Source organism: Micromys minutus (assembly GCF_963924665.1).
Source record: "Micromys minutus genome assembly, chromosome: 3".
Lineage (NCBI taxonomy): Eukaryota > Metazoa > Chordata > Mammalia > Rodentia > Muridae > Micromys > Micromys minutus.
In genome coordinates, this window is record NC_137972.1 from 24,029,706 (window position 1) to 24,050,135 (window position 20,430).

Genomic DNA, 20,430 nt, shown 5'->3' on the forward strand with positions numbered 1-20,430 from the left:
AAAGACTGTACAAGAAAAGAGAACTTCAGACCAATCACCTTTATGAATATTGATGCAAAAATACTCAACAAAATCCTTGCAAACCGAATCCAAGAACACATCAAAATGATCATTCACCATGATCAAGTAGGCTTCATCCCTGGGATACAGGGTCAGTTTTGTGGGGCGCTGCCTGCACATTCTCCATTACAAGATGGCGCTGACATCCGGCTGGAGTTAGCAGTAAACAAACCATGTGCGCACGTGCTGGATAACTTTCCACTCCTTGAGCTCTGCCTCTCCCATGACATCATAGGGCCTGATGAGTTTCAACCAATCAGGGGGCTCCGCGTCCAAGGCAAGGACTGATCCCTTTATAAGGGGACGGGCTAGATAGTTCGGGTCTCTCGTTGGTCTCGTTCATCTTGTTCATCTTGTTCATCTTCTTGGTCTTCTTCATCTTCTTCGTCACGTGTAGCAAGTGCTGGTTCTCGAGAGCATTAAAGTTTACCGCAGAAGGATCCTATTTCGTGTGCCGCGTCGTTTTTGCAGGCGAGACGGTTGCGTGGGACATCTGGTGCCGAAACCCGGGAACTCGACCACTCCATCGTCTGCACCACAGAAGACCCTTTGTCTTTGGGCAGAGAGGATCGAGAACTGCGGGGAGATAAGTTCGGCAAGGTATGTCTGATCCTAGATCTTTCTTTAATTTGGTTTAAATCTTCCACGGCCGTGGGAAGGGTCCGTAGAGGCTCTGGTCTTCGTCAGTGCAGTTTTTATTCTCTTCCTCTTAATTTCCTCTTGTGTCCAACGGGGCTGATGTTAATTTTGTGCTTAAGTTAGACGTAGATAAGCCGGGGCACCCCTGCGTTCCATAAGTCTTTGTAGATAAAAAAAAAAAAAAGCGGAACGCGCTGAGACTTGCCTTTCAGTTTCACTTTGTGCCACCACGCAAATAAGCCGCGGGCATTACATCGCTGTGATGGGCTCTTCACACTCGACTGTTACAGCCCTGCAGTCAATTCTTAAGCAGAGAGATTTAGAATTGCCCACCCGCATCTTGCAGCGTTTCGTAAAAGAGGTAGAGCGTGCTGCGCCTTGGTTTGCGGTCTCTGGGTCTCTCTCACCAGCCTCATGGAAAAAAATGGGTAGAGAATTAGACTGTGCGCAGAATGCCGGAGACCTCAGGCCCGGGACCATGGCCATTTGGATGATGGTACAAAATTGTTTAAGAGATGAGAGTTGTAGGCCCGCTGTCGCTGCAGGGCAAGAGGTATTGAGTGAAGTCCAGGATAGACTATCAGAAGCCGAACAGAGCGAGAGGATGGGCGCACGCAGGAAAAGATATTTTCCCCCTAAGGAAAAAGGACCTCCAGGTACGCTGTACAGCGGGAGAGTTGTTACCCACAAACCTTCAGATTTTCATTCCCTTATGCCCTCTAATATTAAGAAAAGGGGAGTCAGCTTGTACCCTGTAGAAGACTTTGAGGCTCTTAACATTGATAGCCCCAAGACTTCAGATGATGATTATGAGCGAGAAGGCTTAGACCCAAAAGAAGAAGCAGAGATAGATAAAGAAGCTGCTAGATATGAGGAAGAAAGGTATCATCCTGATGAGCGGCGCAGACCTCTGCGTGCGCCATTAGCCGTTCCAACAGCACCTCCTTTACCAACAGCCCCTCCTCCTTATGAGACACACGCACCTTTGAAAGCCTTCTCATTCCTCACAGAGAGAGTAAAGAGACAGGTGCGTCTTGCATTATGCCACAAAAATTTGATGATTTTAAAAGAGGAATTTCCTATATTGTTACAGGCCCTAAAAAGTAAGGGCCTATATATTGCCACAGAAAAGGTCCAGATTTCTGATACCGGTCAATTTCTAGGGTCTGTGGTATTCCCTGATAAGATTGTCCCTCAAAAGCTCGAGATAAGAAGAGATCACCTCCACACTCTTAATGATTTTCAAAAATTACTGGGAGACATCAATTGGCTTAGATCTTTTCTTAAGATTCCTTCTGCTGAACTTAAACCCTTATTTGATATTCTAGAAGGAGATTCTCATGTCTCCTCACCTAGAAGTTTGACCCCGCAAGCAGAAAGAGCGTTACAGTTGGTAGAAGAAGCTATACAAGATGCACAATTGGTTTGCATAGATTATGATAAACCTTTTTCATTATGTGTTTTTAAAACGAACAGACTCCCTACTGCTGTGCTTTGGCAACAAGGACCATTATTGTGGGTACATCCTAATGCCTCGCCAGCTAAAATAATTGACTGGTATCCAGATGCTGTGGCACAATTGGCGCTGAGGGGACTAAAATCTGCCATCACACATTTTGGCACTGAACCACAGTTGCTAATTGTTCCCTATAATGCCATGCAGGTTTCCACTCTTGCTGCCACTTCGAATGATTGGGCTATCTTAGTCACTTCCTTTTCAGGTAAAATAGATAATCATTACCCAAAACATCCAATTTTACAGTTTACTTTAACTCAACCTGTAGTTTTTCCCAAAGTAACGTCCTGTAGTCCCCTAAAAGAAGGGTTAGTTATTTATACTGACGGTTCCAAGACCGGACTGGGGGCTTTTGTGGTTAATGGGCAGGTCTATTCGAGGCAGTATACAGAAGCCTCTCCACAAGTGGTAGAATGTCTAGTGGTTCTTGAGGTCTTACAACGTTTCTCAGAACCTATAAATATAGTGTCTGATTCATCTTATGTTGTTAATGCTGTCAATCTGCTTGAGGTGGCTGGCATTATTAAACCGTCTAGCAGAGTTGCCTCAATTTTTGCGCAAATTCAAAACTGCCTTCTAGCCAGAAGATCACCCTTTTATATTACTCACATTAGAGCTCATTCTGGATTGCCAGGACCTATGACTCAAGGCAATGATTTGGCAGACAGGGCTACAAAAATGATTGCTATAGCCATGTCTTTGCCTCTAGAGGCTGCTAAAAGTTTTCACAAAAACTTTCATGTAACTTCTGAAACTCTGCGGTGCCGCTTTTCCATTTCCAGAAAACAGGCTCGCGATATTGTTGTCAATTGCCAAAATTGCAGTCAGTTTCTGCCTGCGCCCCACTCGGGAGTTAATCCTCGGGGCATCCAGCCTCTTCAAATATGGCAAATGGGTGTTACCCATGTCTCTTCCTTTGGTAAGCTGCAATATGTACATGTATCCATTGATACCTGTTCGGGTATAATTGCAGCCACTCCCTTATCTGGAGAGAAGGCCTCACATGCCATCCAACATTGCTTGGAGGCTTGGAGTGCCTGGGGTAAACCAAAGTTCTTAAACACAGATAATGTGCCTGCTTTTACCTCACAAAAATTTCAACAATTTTGTAGCCAGATGGCTGTGACTCATCTTACAGGTTTGCCGTATAATCCACAAGGACAAGGTATTGTGGAACGTACTCACCGCACCCTTAAATCATATCTAATAAAACAAAAAGGGGGAATTATGCAAGCTCTACCCCTGTGCCTAGGACCGCAGTATCCATGGCACTATTCACCTTAAATTTTTTAAATCTTGATGACCATGGCCATACGGCGGCTGAAAGGCATTGCCTACCCATGGACAAACCAAGAGAGATGGTGAAATGGAAAGATGTCATAACTAATAAATGGAAAGGACCGGATCTTGTGTTGATAAGATCCAGGGGAGCTTTTTGTGTTTTCCCTCAGGATGAAAATAATCCCTTCTGGGTCCCCGAGAGGCTCACGCAAAAAATGGTGGTGACTCCTGATGACAGCCCTGCTCCTGATGCTGTGGAACCAGAGAGTCAGAGGAGAGGCGAGATGGGCGATTCTGTCTGCATTCCTGAAACCAATTCCAGTGGAACATGATGCTACAGTCTTCCCTAAGCTTTTCACCCCCGATATTAACTTGGGTGAGGGTGGGACTCTTTGGAGCAATCCTTTGCTGCGGACTTGCGTTGCTTCTCTGGCTGGTTTGTAAGCTCAAGGCCCAAACAAAAAGAGATACAAGGTGGTTATTGCCCAAGCGCTTGTCGCTCTAGAACATAGAGCATCAGCCGATATCTGGTTGTCTATGCTTAAGCAGTAGGTCGCCGGCCAGACAGCTCTTGCACTCCTAGAACTTTGGTTCATTGAACAGGATTAGAGTGTCTGGTTTGAGCAGCCCATGAGGGATGCCGAGCAAAGCATCGCACTGAGAGCCCCTTGTCGCGGGGTATCTCTGGGAGGTATGTCATTTTGCATGAGGGTTGCCTGCCTTAGTGTCCCTCCCTCAGAAAAACGGCAGAGTGACAGGTCAAGAGTACTACGGGCTACAAAAAGCCTAGCGGTTACTCCTGTACATGGTCTTTATACACCTTAATGAGGATTTGACTTCTATCTTCGCCCTCCTAATATGGGTGTCCTACTTTGCTCAAAGAATAAAAGATAGGGGGAGATGTGGGGCGCCTCCTGCACATTCTCCATTACAAGATGGCGCTGACATCTGGCTGGAGTTAGCAGTAAACAAGCCATGTGCACACGTGCTGGGTAACTTTCCACTCCTTGAGCTCTGCCTCTCCCGTGGCGTCATAGGGCCTGATGAGTTTCAACCAATCAGGGGGCTCCGCGTCCAAAGCAAGGACTGATCTCTTTAGAAGGGGATGGGCTAGATAGTTTGGGTCTCTCGTTGGTCTCGTTCATCTTGTTCGTCTTCTTAGTCTTCTTCATCTTCTTCGTCACGTGTAGCAAGTGCTGGTTCTCGAGAGCATTAAAGTTTACCGCAGAAGGATCCTATTTTGTGTGCCGCGTCGTTCTTGCAGGCGAGACGGTTGCGCAGGACACAGTTTAATATACATAAATCCATCAACATAATCTACCATATAGACAAACTCAAAAAAAAAAAACCAACAACAACATGGTCATCTCACTAGTTACTGAGAAAGCATTTGACAGAATTTAACACCTCTTTATTAAAAGTCTTAGAAAGAACAGGAATCCAAGGCCCATATCCAACATAATAAAAGCGATATACAGCAAACCAATAGCCAACATCAAATTTAACAGTGAGAAACTTGAAGCAACCTCACTAAAATCAGAGACTAAACTAGGCTGCTTACTTTCCCCCTACCTATTCAACATAGTACTAGAGGAGCAGATAGCACGAAATAACCAAACTCAGAGCTGAAATCAACTAAGTTGAAACAAATGAAACTATACAAAGAATCAAGAAAACCAGGAGCTGGTTCTTTGAGAAAAAATCAAGAAGATTAAAAACCTTAGCCAGTTTACCTAGAATGCAATAATGAGTATCCAAATTAACAAAATCAGAAAGGAAAAGGAAGACATAACAATAGAAAATGAGCAAATTCAACTTATCATCAGATCCTACTACAAAAGCCTATACTCAACAAAATTAGAAAATGTAGAGGAAATTGACAATTTTCAGGACAGATACTAGGTACCAAAGTTAAATCAGGATCAGATAAACCATCTAAATAGTCAAAAGATCCCTAAAGAAATAGAAACAGTAATCAAAGGTCTTCCAACCAAAGAAACCCTGGGACCTGATGAGTTTAGTGCAGAATTCTATCAGATCTTCATATAAGACCTAATACTCTTCAAACTGTTACACAAAATAGAAACAGAATGAACACTACAAACTCGTTCTTCAAAGACACAATTATGCTGATATTCAAACCACATAAAAACCCTACAAAGAAAAAAAGTTCAGACCTATTTTCCTCATGATTATGACAAAAACATACTCAACAAAACTTTTGCAAATCAATTCCAAAAATACATCAAAACAATCATTCACCATGATTAAATAGGGTTCATCCTAGTGATGCAGGAATATTTCAATATATGAAACTTATTTCACTATATGAACAAACTCAAAGGAGAAAAACCCAAGATCCTCTCATTAGATGATAAGAAAACATTTGACAAAATTCAATACCCCTTCTTGTTAAAAGTCTTGGAAACATCAGGAATTTAATACACACACCCAACTGTACTAAAAGCAATGTACAGCAAACCAAAAGCAAACATCAAACTAAATAGTGAGAAACTTGAAACAATCCCACTAAATCAGGTACTAGACAAGGCTGCCCACTCTTCTCCTACCTATTCATTATAGTAGCGGAAGTCCTAGTCAGGGCATTTAGACAGCAAAAAAATGGAAGTCAAAGGGATACAGATTAGAGAGGAAGAAGTCCAAGTATCACTATATAAAGATGACATGATAGTCTACTTAAGTGATCCCAAAATTTTCACCAGAGAACTTCAAAACCTGATAAATAATTTCAGCAAAATCGCTGGATATAAAATTAACTCAAATAAATCAAATGCCTTCCTCTAGTCAAAGGATAAAGAGGCTGAGAATGAAATTAGGGCATCTACAGCCTTCAAAAGAGTCACAAATAACATAAAATACCTTGATGTGATCCTTACATAAACTTCAAGTTTATGAAGAAAGAAATTGAAAATCTGAGAAGATGAAAAAGTCTCCCATGCTCATGGAATGGCAAAAATAATATAGAGAAAATGGCCATCTTGTCAAAAACAATCTACAATTAAATTTAATCTCCATCAAAATTCCAATTCAGTCTTCACAGAGTCAGAAAGATAAATTTGCAAATTCAATTGGAGTAACAAAAATGCACTCTGGAAATTAATCTGGCAGTTCCTTAAAAAATTGAACATATACTACCTGAGGACCCAGCGGTACCACTCCAACCTGTATACCCAAAAGAAGCTCCAACATATATAACAAGGGCACATATTCCATCATGTTCATAGCAGCCATATTTATCATAAACCAGAAGCTGAAAAAAAACATATTACTTCAACAGAGAGATGGATACAGAAATTGTGACACATTTATAAAATGGAGTACTACTCAGCTATTAAAAACATTGGGTTTATGAAATTCCTAGACAACTGTCAAGAAGCTATCATTCTGGGAGAGATAGCCCAGTCACAATAGAACACACATGGTATGCACTTACTGATAAGCTGATACTAGTCCATAAAGCTCAGAATACCCAAGAAACATTTCACAGAACTTATAAAACACAAAAATATGGAAGGTCAGAAGGTGGATGTCTCAATTCTTCTTCAAAATGAGAACAAAACACTCACAGGAGAAAATTCAGGAACAAATAGAGGAGCAGGGACTGGAGAAAATATCATCCAGAGACTTATTTTGGAATTCATTCCCTATGCAGCCACCAAACCCAGTCACTATTGCTTATGCCAAGAAGTGCTTAATGGTGGGAGTCTGATATGGATACCTTGTCAGCAGCTATGCCAGATCCATACTGATATAAATGAGTATGCTTGCAGATAACTATAAGACTGATCATGGGTACTGAAGTGGAGGAGCTGCAAAAAGGACTGAAGGAGCTGAAAGGGTTTGACACCTCATTGGAAGAATTATATTATCAACCAACCAAACCCCAATTAAACACTGAGCAGAGTTCACATGGAGAGAACCATACCTCCAGCTGCATATATAGAAGAGAATTTCATTGTGTGGCATCAATGGGAGGAGAGTCTTTGGTCCAGTGAAGGTTCATTTTCCCATATAGGGGAATGCCAAGATGCTGAGGTGAGAGTGGGTGGTTAGGAGGAGAAGCATCTTCATGGAAGCAAGGAAAGGGGAGGGGTATGGCAGCGTGGAAAAGGGGGATAACATATGAAATGTAAACACAGAGATTATCCAATAAAAATAATATTTTTTAAAAAATGAAAAAGGCCTGGTTTTACTCGGTACACCTTTAGCGGTTTTAAATTATTTGATATGTAATCAAGTTGATATTTTAAGATCTTTCTTTTTAATCTGTAATAAAGTTTAATACAGATTATTTCAAAAGAGTCAACAAATGCAAGCACACATTAATAAAGTCTAATAATAATAATAATAATAAATGCAGAGAACAAAGAAAGAATTTTAAAGGTTTTAAGGGAGAAAAGGTCAAGTAACATATAAAATTAGACCTAAAAGAATTATACCAGACTTCTCAACAAAGACTCTAAAAGCCAGAAAATTCTGGACAGTTGACAGGCAGTTCTCTGATAGAACACAAAAGCCACTAGAGGTAACTACTTCCAGCAAAACTGTCAATTGCCATACATAAAGAAACCAAGATATTCCGTGACAAAACAGAATTTAAACGAAATTTTTGTATGATCCAGTCTTGCAGAGAATACTAAAAGAAAAACTTCAATACAAAGAGACTAACTACACCAAAGATAAAATAAGAAATTAATCACCTCACAACAAACTCAAAAAAGAGATTTGTACAAATAAAATAACACATCTAACAACAAAAATAATTAGAACTATTAACAGCTGGTCTTTAATATCTCTCAACATCATTGAACTGAATTTACTCAAAGGCAAAATAATATACCTTCTTCTCAGCAACTCATGAAACCCTCTATAAATTTGACCATACACTTGGACACAAAACAAGCCTCAACAGACATAAGAATCCCATGCATTCTATCAAAGCACCAAAAAGGCTGGACTTCTCTTTTTTTCAGTTTTATTGGACACTCTATGTAGTTACATTTCAAATGTTATCCCCTTTCAACCCACAAAAGCAACAGAAATCTCAGATACTTACAAAAACTGAGCAATGTTCTACTCGATGATAACTTAGTCAGAAAAGAAGAAAAGGAAAAAATACAAGATTCTCTAAAATTTAATGAAAATAAAGGCACAACATACCCAAATTTAAGGAACACAATGAGAGAAATGCTAACAGGAAAACTCATAGAACTCAGTTCCCTGGTAAAGGAACTGAAGAGATCTTACATTAACAACTTAACAGCACACATTAAAGACCTAGAACAAAAAAATGCAAGCATAAGCAGGAGGACTAGACAGCAGGAAATACTCAAAGTCAGGTCTGAAATCAACCAAATAGAAATGAATTGAACTACACAAAGAATTGACAAAGCAAAAACATGTCTCTTTGAGAAAATCTACAAGAGAGATAAACCCTTAGCCAAATTAAATAAAGGGCACAGATACAGTGTCCAAATAAACAAAATCAGAAATAGAGAGACATAACAAAAGAACCTAACAACATTTTTTTAAAAATTATCAGATCCAACTACAAAAGTCTGTACTTGACTAAAGTTGAAAAAATTATCTAGAAGAAATGGATAATTTTCTAGAAAGATAACATGTACCAAAGTTAAATCAAGAGCAGGTAAGCTATCTAAATAGTCCTATGACCCCCTAAGAAAATAGAAGCAGTCATTAAAAGTCTCCCAACCACAAAAAAGGTCAGGGACAGATTGCTTTGGTGCAAAATTCTACCAGTCCTTCAAAAAAAGACAATACCAATACTTTAAAATTGCTCCACAAAATAGAACAGAAGAAACAGTGCCTTATACATTTTGGGGGGCTACAGTTACTCTGAAGCCTAAACCACACAAAAACCCAACAGAGAAAGAAGACATCAGACCAATCTCACTTATGAATACAAATGCAAAGGCACTCCATAAAATTGTCACAAACCGAATCTAGGAACATGTCAAAACAATAATTTACCATAATCAAGTAGGCTTCATCCCAGAGATGAAGGGATGGTTCAATATATGAAAATCCTTCAACATAATACACTATAGACAAACTCAAAGGAAAAAAAATACATGACCAACTCATTAGATACTGAAAAAGCATTTGACAAAATACAACACCATTTCATGTTAAAACTACTGGAGATATCAGGAATTCAAGGCCAATGCCTAAACATAATAAAAGCAATATACAGCAAGCCAACTGCCAATATTAAATTAAATGGAGAGATACTTGAAGTAATCCCCCTAACATCAAAAACAAGGCAAGGCTTCCCGGTCTCTTGGTATCTATTCATTATAGTACTTGAAGTTCTAGCTAGAGCAATAAGAAAACAAAAGGAAATTAGGTGGATACAACTTGGAAAAGAAGAGTAATCGTTCTTCATACATAACTTCAGACATTTCATTTCTGATGACTGGTCATGACCCTCCCAATATGTTCCTGTTTCCCTTGCTTTATTAGGCAGATGATACTACAGGAAGCAATTGAGTGCAGAAACCACAAACACTTCTTTCAAACAGATATATTACACGTAGCAAACATTAGAAAGTAAACTGTTCCAAAGTAACATGTCACACTACCCCCAGCTACTCCTTGTCCCCAGCAGTTGCAGCCCCTTGGCTCTCTGTCCCCAAGAGTCTCTCCACTGTGAACCCTGCTCACATTCCCAGTATTCCCCCCATCTGTGGTTATTATCACAATTCTGAGTAACTCAGCAAAATCAGAAATCTATAGACTTCATTAATCAGATTTATGTCAATAAATTTCTACTCCACAAAATGTCCACACAATAAACTCAGAGGCAATTGGTAATTGATACAAACTGCCCACCTAGATAAGACAAATTGTCCTATGATAATTTATCCCTTATAAGATATTCACAGCTGGTTGCCTATTTAAAGCCACATGAAGGTGGATCATCTTTTTCCTTATCCATCTTGGCTTCTCTTTTTCTTCTCTGTTCTCTGCCTTTCCAAAACTCTGTCCCGGCCTATCTTTTTTACTGCCCACTCACAGGACTTGCCTTATCTTGTACCTTCCCTCACATACATATCAACCGCAATTGCAACCTTCCCTTCACCCTTATATGTTGCATTTTTGATGCCATGGTTCCTTGGGAATTGTTTAGTTCCACTGAAGTAGGACCAAGGAGGGCACTGGAGCCAGTGTGGTGGTCGACAGTGGAGGCGCCTCTTTGAGTGCCCCGTGGTGGCCAGCTCAGAGCGAGAGATAACAAGTTCTGATAATCCAGCCATATAAATAATTCCTCAAGTCTCAGTGTGACATGAACATTAACAGTGATGCCATATAAATACAGATGCTTGGAAATTAAGTACTCAGTGGACCTCTTCAAAAGAGAGGTGTTTAAAAGGTTGAAGCTGGGAGTTTGAAAGTCCGAAGTGTGAACTGTATTGTAGATCATAGCTCTATCTTCTTCAGCATATAAGGAAAAGAAATATTTCCACAATGATAGACTTTGGTTGTACAGGTTTCCCAGTGAGTGGATCATGATGACCATATGGTAAGCACTTGCCATACTATGGGTGCTTCCCTATCTACTCATGTTACAAGATCAACAGTGGGGCTAAACGGCTTGGATGTATCTTTTTGTGGTAGAACTTTAAGAAATTGTAGCATTGCTCACCCAGAAGAAATCTCTTCTCATTCTCAAGTACAGTCAAGATCACCAAAGAAGAGACCAGAGCCTGTGCCAATTCAGAAAGGAAATAATAACAGAAGAACTTCTGATGTAAAACATCAGAGTGCTCAAGAATGGGTAAGCCCTAAGAAAGAAGTCTTTCTTCATCGGAAAAGGATGACCTAGAAAGGGAGGTCCTAGAGAATTATGAGAAAAGGCAGACAGAGCCAGCACTGCCAGTCTTAAAGAACACTAAACGCTGTCTTAAAGCTGAAGCCACAAACAGTTCAGAAGAAGATTCAGCTGTAAAACCAGATAAGGAGCCAGTAGAACACAGGAGGACAGCAGTGGACCATGATGCAGACTTTCAAGGGGCTAAACAAGCTTGTCGATGTCATATATTGGATGACTGTGAGAAAAGGGAAGTTAAAAAGGTGAATGTCAGTGAGGAAGGGCTACTAATGCTGCAGTATTAGAAGAACTCACAGGCTATTTGAGTGTCAATGGTGTTGATGACAGTGACTCAGCTGTTATAAACTGTGATGGCTGTCATTCTGACAAGAGCCCTGGTTCCTGTGTGCTAAAGGAAGAATCAGGAGCTGGAAATGAGGATTTGAAAAGCCAGACTTCAGTGTTCTGTAGTTGTAGGAAGGACAGTTGTATAGATCATTTCATGCCTTGCACAAAGTCAGATGCGCAGGTCAAGTTAGAGGGCCACAAACTAGTAACTGACTGCCTGCCTGCCTGCCTGCCTGCCTGCCTGCCTGCCTGCCTGCCTTCGGAATGTCAGAATCAGCTGACTGCTTCAGGCCCCATTTCTGAAATTCAGTCATCCTTAAGAGATTCTGAAGAAGTAGATGTGGTGGGAGATAGCAGGGCCCCCAAAGAGCAGTGTAATGAGAACAGCAGTAACCTTCTGGACACAGGTTCCGAATGCATGCCAGTCTCTGGAGAGCCAGAACTTTCCTGTATGATAGACTGTGTTTCAGCTCAAATAACATCTTTATCAGAACCTCAAGAACATCGATACACCCTGAGAACTTCACCTCGAAGGGCAGCCCTAACCAGAGATATTCCCACTAAAAACACATCTCCCTACAGAGAAAATGGACAATTTGAGGAGAATAATTCCAGTTCCAATGAAACAAATACAACCATTAGTGATAAGGTCAGTGAGTTTTCCACAAATCCTGTTGAAATTTCGTAAGATGAAAAGGCCCTATGTTGTGACTATGAAAGTGAAGGACTATGTAAGCCACTTTCAGAGGCCAGAGTGAATATTGGACATTTGCCATCTGCCAAAGAGCATCCCAGTCAGCACACTGCCAAAGAGGAAGATGATGACCCTGATGTTTATTATTTTGAATCGGATCATGTGGCACTGAAACACAACAAAGATAATCAGAGACATCTACAGACCATTGCTGTACTTGAGGCTCAGCATTCTCAAACAGTGCAAGACCTGGAAAATTTAGGCAAACACCATCTGTGTGATGACAACAAACCTGAGAACTTCAACCAACTGTGGACTGTTGAAGAGCAGAAAAAACTTGAACAGCTGCTCCTGAAGAAGTAGAATCTCTCCATTGGCATAAGATTGCTGATGAACTGGACAACCAAACAGCCAAACAGGTTGCCAGTTGTGTACAGAAGTATTTCATAAAGTTAACTAAAGCTGGCATACTAGTTCCAGGCAGAACACCTAATTTATATAATACACACACACACACACACACACACATATATATATATATATATGTGTATATATATATATATATATATATATATATTCCAGAAAGTCCTCAATAAGCAGGTGACAGCACCCTTTTAATAAGCACCTCTTTAAATCTTCTACTTTCATGACTTCACATGAGCCACCAGTATACATTGATGAAGATGATGACTGGTCTTGTCTCCATAGCCACAGGAGCACTGCTGTTGAAGAGACCTCAGATAAAGGAAGCATTCCTATCATATATAGGTGTTTACCTGAATATAAAGAACTATTACAGTTTAAAAAATTAAAAAAGCAAAAACTTCAACAAATGCAAGCAGAAAGTGGGTTTATGCATCATGTAGGCTTTAAGTGTGATAAATGTGGTATAGAACCTTTCAAAGCTGTCCGGTGGCACTGCCAGGATTGTCCTCCAGAAATGTCTTTGAATTTTTATGACTCTTGTTCAGACTGTCCACATGAAACAGATATTCACAAGGAAGATCACCAGTTAGTACCAGTTTATAATTGGAGACATTCTTAGAGACTACTACGTGTCCCAGGACACCAGTTATAGTTATCTTGACCCAACTACTTCCCCGCCAACAGATGACATGGAAGAGTGCCGCACTAGTCTTTGTCAACACACAGCAGTGGCATCATTGATGATGCTGTGCACGGTTTGCACACTCACAGCATGAGAGCTCGCCGAGTGTTCTCGTCAAGTACAGCTCTGCACTATGTGGCTGTAGATAAGCAGCTGAACATTCCTGGTGAGCCGAGAGTTTCCCTGGTGAAGTTTTCACCACAACTTACAGCCTTGTGGGTGGTAATATTAAATGGGTGGGGTGGAAATGAGAGCACACATTATAACGCAAGAGTAAATTCCAAAGGCTTAAAAACCTCAGTCATAAATATAATGATGAAAGACAAAGTATTTATATTAAATCAGTTTAGTAGCTTTCGATTTTGTGAAGCAGAAACAGATTTATAGACGAAGTTTTAACCAGTGATGGTATTTGCTTCTAGGATGTGTACTCTAAAAGAAGTTATTATCTGGTCACTTAATAGCTATAGTAGACTGAAGCTGCTTCATGGTTTGATAACTTACTTTAATCACGATGAACTGTCCTTACCAAGAGCAAAGAGAGAGATAGCTGTGGCTTTGCTTCTGTAACCAGCTCATGGGGTGTCAATATCATAAAATTGTCACGCAGACATATTTTTAATGTCATAGTATATGAGATGATCATGTGATGTTTACAGAATGTTGAAAAGTGCCAGTGGAAAAACTAAAGTCTGACTCACACCATTAATCCCTGTAAAGTATATAAGCTTCTACATCTGTGTGGAGTTGTCAGTAGAGCTCATCAGAGAAACTGCCTAATATAAAATAATATACATGGTGATAATTTCTCCCTCTTTTGTAGTCTGCACAAGATCCATAAAAGATTGTATTTTACATAGGCATAGGAGAAAATTTCCTGAACAGAACACCGATGACTCGTGCTCTAAGGTCAAGGATTGACAAATGGGACTTAATGAGATTGCAAAGTTTCTGTAAGGCTAATGACACTGTCAAGAAAACAAAACAGCAGCCAACAGAGTGGGAAAAGATCTTTATCAACCCCACATCAGATAGAGGCCTAATATCCAAGGTATACAAAGAACTCAAAAAGCTAGACACCAGAGAATCAAACAACCTTATTAAAAAATGGGATACAGAGCTAAACAAAAAGTTCTCAATTGAGAAATATCAAATGGCTGAGAAACATCTAAGGAAGTGCTCCACATCTTTAGCCATCAGGGAAATGCAAATCAAAGCAACCCTGAGATTCCACCTCACACCAGTCAAATTGGCCAAGATCCAAAACTCAGATGACAACAGATGCTGGCGAGGTTGTGGAGAAAGAGGAACACTTCTCCACTGTTGGTGGGGTTGTAAACTGATACAACCACTCTGGAAATCAGTCTGGCGATTCCTCAGAAAATTGGACATAGTACTACCTGAAGATCCAGTTATTCCACTTCTGGGCATATACCCCAGACACACTCCAATATGCAACAAAGACGCATGCACCACAATGTTCATAGAAGCTCTATTTATAATAGCCAGAAGCTGGAAAGATCTCAAATGTCCTTCAGTAGATGAATGGATACAAAAATTGTGGTATATTTACACAATCGAGTACTACTCAGCTATCAGAAACAATGACTTGACGAAATTCTTAAGAAAATGGTTGCATCTAGAGAATATCATCCTGAGTGAGATAACCCAGTCACAAAAGAACAGACATAATATGCAGTCACTGGTAATGGGATACTAACCCCAGAAACAACTCACAGACTGTGTGAAGTTCAAGAAAAAAAAAACCATTATGCTCAATCCATACACACCAAGAAAACTTTGACTAATTCCACGGTACATCCTGTTTTACATGTTCTTTGCTCATTGTAACTAGTACGACCTTAATGCACACTATCAAACCTTTGGGGAAAAAAAGCCAAGCACTGACAAAAATGTATTCGTATACTTTTATGCAAAAATGCTTAAAATTTGCTCTTTTATCTTTGTTTTTTAAAATAAAGTTGTTCAAAAGAAAAGAAAGAAAAGATTGTATTTTAATTACTATTTAATGAGTGAGTAAATGTAGTCTGTGGTGAGCAGGAGATCATGATTCTTTTATACTGCTGAATTTTGTTGTGCATCATTTAAAACATATTGTAGGTTTCTTACCAGTGTAACCAGTAAGTTTTTGAATAATGTTTATTTGTCAGGAGAAGTGTGAGAAATAACTATGTGGACATGTTTGTTTATATTATAGATACCTTGTTGTAGATTCCTTTGGGTCAAGTTTTGATTTTTTTCCAACAAGTGTAAAAGTAGAATTTAACAACAACAACAACCATTCCTACCTATCTGCTGGAGAGCTTTCGGCCACAGCACTAACACCTATGTCAATAAAACTTCCTATTACTAGTAACACGCAGACAGCCTACCAGGCCCAAGCCCAAGTCTCTCCCAGGATGCACCTGCTCTTCCTGGCTGTGGATCACCACCAGATGAGCACCCATGTGAACGCAGTTCTCCTCACTCTTGTTCCAAGATTCCCTAAAATCAGTTGAAGGGAAGTAGCAGTGGGAACCAAATGGCTTCCAATCCTTTGGGCAACAGCTCCACATTTTGCCTTTGGGAAGAAGAAGAAAATGTAATAAATTTATTTATAAGCTGTTTATGTGCAGACACCACATGGAAGCTGGAATTCCCAGCTTCTCTCAAATGCAGCAGGAGCTCCTCACACCTCAGGTGCCAAGAAACCCAAATCTATCTTCTTTGGCAAAAATGTCAGATCCCATTTGTACTTCTGGGGTGCTATAAGAAAAAGCCAGAAAATCAGTGTGTAAAGGACACCCAAACTCTCAGGACATAACACACAATGATCTGGGTACCCATAAAAATGGAACTCATCATACCAAGAACCAGATAGATAGATAGCTGGATAGATAGATAGACAGACAGACAGACAGACAGACAGACAGACAGACAGATAAACAGAGATAGAGATAGAGATATAATTTAAACAATAAAAGTCAATAATCATGGCAGCAATATTCTGACAGGAGATTAAAACTGGTGATTATAAAAATACCTAACAAAAATATTACAAGAATTTAGGAGATAAATGTAAAATATAATGCCTGAAAAACTGTAAATAAAAATCAAATATATGTAAATACAACTATTTATATCTGTAACTATTTGGTTTTATGCTGTAAGATTTTAAAGTATTTAAGATAATAATCTTTTTTAAATGCAATGGTTATGGTACAGTAGGAATAACAGAGAAATCAGTTAACTAAAAAATCAAAATTATAGAAATTGAATTAAATAACAGAAGCAAATAGACATGAAAATGAGAGAGGAAGAAAGAAAGAAAGAAAGAAAGAAAGAAAGAAAGAAAGAAAGAAAGAAAGAAAGGAAGGAAGGAAGGAAGGAAGGAAGGAAGAAAGGAAGAAAGAAAGGAAGAAAAAAAGGAAGAAATACAAGCTTCTCTAACAATGTTTAATTTAACTATATTAAATAAGAGAAATGTAAAATATATAAAAACAAAGAATCTAGAAACATATTATAACAGATATACAAAGATATATTCCTATACATATATATTCCTATATGCTTATATAGAGACCAAGAATGTCAAAATGACCCCAGAGGCTTGCACTCCCCCAGAAACAACTCACAGACTGTATGAAGTCCAAGAAATAAAGAAAACAAAAAATATACATATATTCACAAAACAAGAAGACTTTGACTATTTCCATGTTGCGTTTTGTTTTACATGTACTTTACGCTTATTGTAACTAGTAGGTTTTCAATGCATACTGTCAAGCCCTTGAAAAAAATCAAGTACTGACTAAAAAATATATTCACATGGTTTTATGTAAAATTTATTTTAATGTCTGAAAAAACAGTACTGACAAAAATGTATAATTTTAAGCAAAAAATGTTTAAAATCTGTACATTTATCTTTGTTTTGCAAAATAAAGTCATTTAAAAAAAAGAATGTCAAAGAGATGGAAAAATATCATACAATGGGATGAGATTAAAGAATGAATGGCCAAAGCATGTAGGGTTAAGTAAAAAAAAAAAAATCTAAGAAATTACACTTTCAATAGTAAACATAAAGAAGGTTTAACCAATAGACTGTGTCATGCACCATTATGAAGAACTTAGATATATACAGATACACTATACTTTCTGTTAGGAATCCTAATAAATATTCCTTCATAATATGGGCTATATATGACAATATTCTTCCAACATTATACTCTGAAAAATGGAGAAACAAATTCACAGACTTTTTTACATTTAATTAAAATATAATTATATCATTTTGATTCTTCTCTTTCCTACAATCCGTATCATCTTTCCTTTGCTCTCTCAAATTTATGTCCTATAAGATATATAGGTAATGGATAACTGCAAGAAAAGACAGAATTAAGCTTCTACAGGAATAACCCTCCTAATTAGTTATGTAATAACCATGCTTAGCCTTTAAACTGTATGCTTTTATCAACTGAACACAGCATAGCAAGATGCAATAAAATTACACATAAACCTTCATGTCAAGGCTATTCAAGGCCCAGTTGGAGTAAGTGTCCATGCTCAGGGGACATCAGTTTTTATCTGGGGGGGGGAGTGGATCTAAGAAGTAAGGGAGGTGTTGGTACTGGGGGGTAGGTACAAAAGGGAGACTTTCAGTTGTGATGTATTATAAAAGAAAAGAATAGGTTTTACAAAAAGAAATGAAAGATTTGGAAAACTAAGATAGGTATGCTTTTAAATGGCTTACTTTAAGTAGAACATTGGGTTAATTAAACTGTCTAATAATTTTTCTATTTAGGACCATTTGTACAATGTGATTTGACTAGCATTTCATACCTGTCATCTTCCTCCTGAAAAATAATTACTGAAATTTTAATAAGGTATATCCTATAATATACCAAATTAGTCTCCCTGCTCATCAGAATCATTTAAAACAAGGATCTTCTGAAAAGGTATCCCAAGTAAGAGCAGACTGAAGAGTTTTGACAGATAAATACAATGTGATGTCCCAGATTAAACTCCAGTAATTGTAAACTTCAGTCAGTGTTAGCATCAATATTCACTTGCTACTTGTAGCAACCATATTTGCTTATATAGGATGTACATACGGTAACAGTGTATGTGTATGTTGAGTTAAACAGCATTTCAGTATCTTTATATCATTATGTGAAATCATCTGTAATTTGAATATGTTCTTAAAGAACTGAGCAGAGAAAGAACAACTGTGCTGAGATTGTTCAGAAAGAAGCAAAAGTTAGAGAAATATAAGAATAATAAAACTCTTTTCACAAACAAGAGTTATGTAGCTAAATGGAGTTGTTCATGTCATATTTTCTGTTCTGATGTAAGTGAACATGTGGATTTCAATTCTCAGTACATGCCATCTCACAATCTATTAAAAATATTGGAAAACTCAGGAAGATGTCCAATTCATGCAGGCTCCGCCAGTCAAAAAGACAGGTAGGCACCTTGCCTATGGAACACTTTTGTTCCCTCAGTTCCCAAAGACAAAATCCTCCACCATCCCTCCAGCACCATCACTATTGTGTCTTTTCCCTGGTCTCAACAACATACTCTATTCCCTGCTCAAGTATGGCCACACTAGACAAACTCAGGTTGAGGCTCACTGCTGGACAAGAGGCCATTCAGATATCAGAACTTCAGAGAGACTGACTGCCTTGCCATTTGTTTACTTCCACTCATACTGTACCTCTAACATTTCCCCTAATACCTCATTCAGTACTCTCTACAGCTACAGAAGAGAATCCCTGCTCAACAAGAGGCCATGTCTGTCTTCACAAGTCCAGCACTCAACTGAGGCAGAGAACCTTGGCTCAACCACAGGCCACATAGACCAAGAGACAAGAGTGTAAGCAGAAACCAAAAAATAAAACACCTAGCAAAGTTAAAATCAGAAATTGGTACCTAGACCAATAATCATCCCAAACCAAATGCCTAAACAACAGTACAAGAACACAACAACAGCCAAGGCCAACAGAGACCAACTATCCTACTATGAACCCTGAATATGCCAGCACATCTAAATCACAAGAAAAATATTATATAACAAACCATTTAAAGATGACTGAGATCCTTGAAAAGCAAGTAGATAAATTCTTTAAAGAATCAAGAAAAGGACAAAAAATGAAAAAATGAATAAACCCTTTAAAGAAAGCCAAGAGAAAACAAACTGTTGAAGAAAACAAATAAAACAGTTCAATGTTTGAAGATAGAAATCGAAGCAATATAGAAAGTACAAACTGAGATTATTCATGAGATGTAAAACCTATGTTAGCAAAACAAAAATGTGCACACAAACAACAGAAACAGAATAGAGGAGATGGAAGATGGACTCTCAGACATTGAAGAGACAAGAGAAGGAGAAGTTACTTCTAGAAAACTAAATACTAACTTTAAAAAAATCCTAGGGTCCCCATTTGCACGTGAGAGCTAAAGCTGTCCTAAACCCTCCATACCAAAATCCTGTACAGTGAGAGCTGATCTCCCAGGAGCGATCTCACTCTTAAGATCAAAGACTCAAAGGCCCACAGGAGAGATAAGCTACAGTCATAGACAACAAGAAGAACAAACACCAGAGATAACTAGATGGCAAGAGGCAAGGGCAAGAATTTAAGGAACAGAAACTAGAGTTACTTGGCATCATCAGAACAAAGTTCTCCCAACACAGCAAGTCCCAGATAATCTAAAAGATTGAAAAGCAATATTTGGATTGAAAATCACATCTCATGATGATGATAGAGAACTTTTAAAAAGGCATAAATAACACCCTTGAAGAAATACAGGAGAACACAGGAAAAGAAGCACAAGCCCTTCAAGAAGAAACACAAAAATTGCTTAAAGAATTACAGAAAAACACGTGAAGGAATTAACCAAAAACATCCAGGTTCTAAAAATGGAAATAAAAGCAATAA

At 38.7% G+C, this 20,430-nt stretch overlaps 2 protein-coding genes and 1 pseudogene across 4 annotated transcripts in view; 1 reads left to right on the top strand and 2 right to left on the bottom strand.

Moving 5' to 3' along the window:
• The window catches only part of LOC308418741 (C-type lectin domain family 4 member A-like), a gene marked incomplete at both ends in the record, with an annotated part of 244,876 nt that overhangs the window by 120,284 nt on the left and 104,162 nt on the right, over positions 1-20,430 (bottom strand). The window lies entirely within an intron of this gene.
• Positions 1-20,430, bottom strand: part of LOC308418739 (C-type lectin domain family 4 member A-like) — a 50,727-nt gene that overhangs the window by 13,297 nt on the left and 17,000 nt on the right. For both annotated transcript variants that reach the window (XM_080914218.1, XM_080914217.1), the window contains exon 4: positions 15,925-16,079. In XM_080914218.1, the coding sequence (XP_080770344.1) occupies positions 15,925-16,079 (155 nt within the window). The remainder of the gene's footprint in view (positions 1-15,924; positions 16,080-20,430) is intronic.
• Positions 11,079-13,504, top strand: LOC308418311 (ZZ-type zinc finger-containing protein 3-like; annotated as a pseudogene). The gene is made up of 2 exons: positions 11,079-12,749; positions 12,964-13,504. The product of its transcript is annotated as a ZZ-type zinc finger-containing protein 3-like (transcript).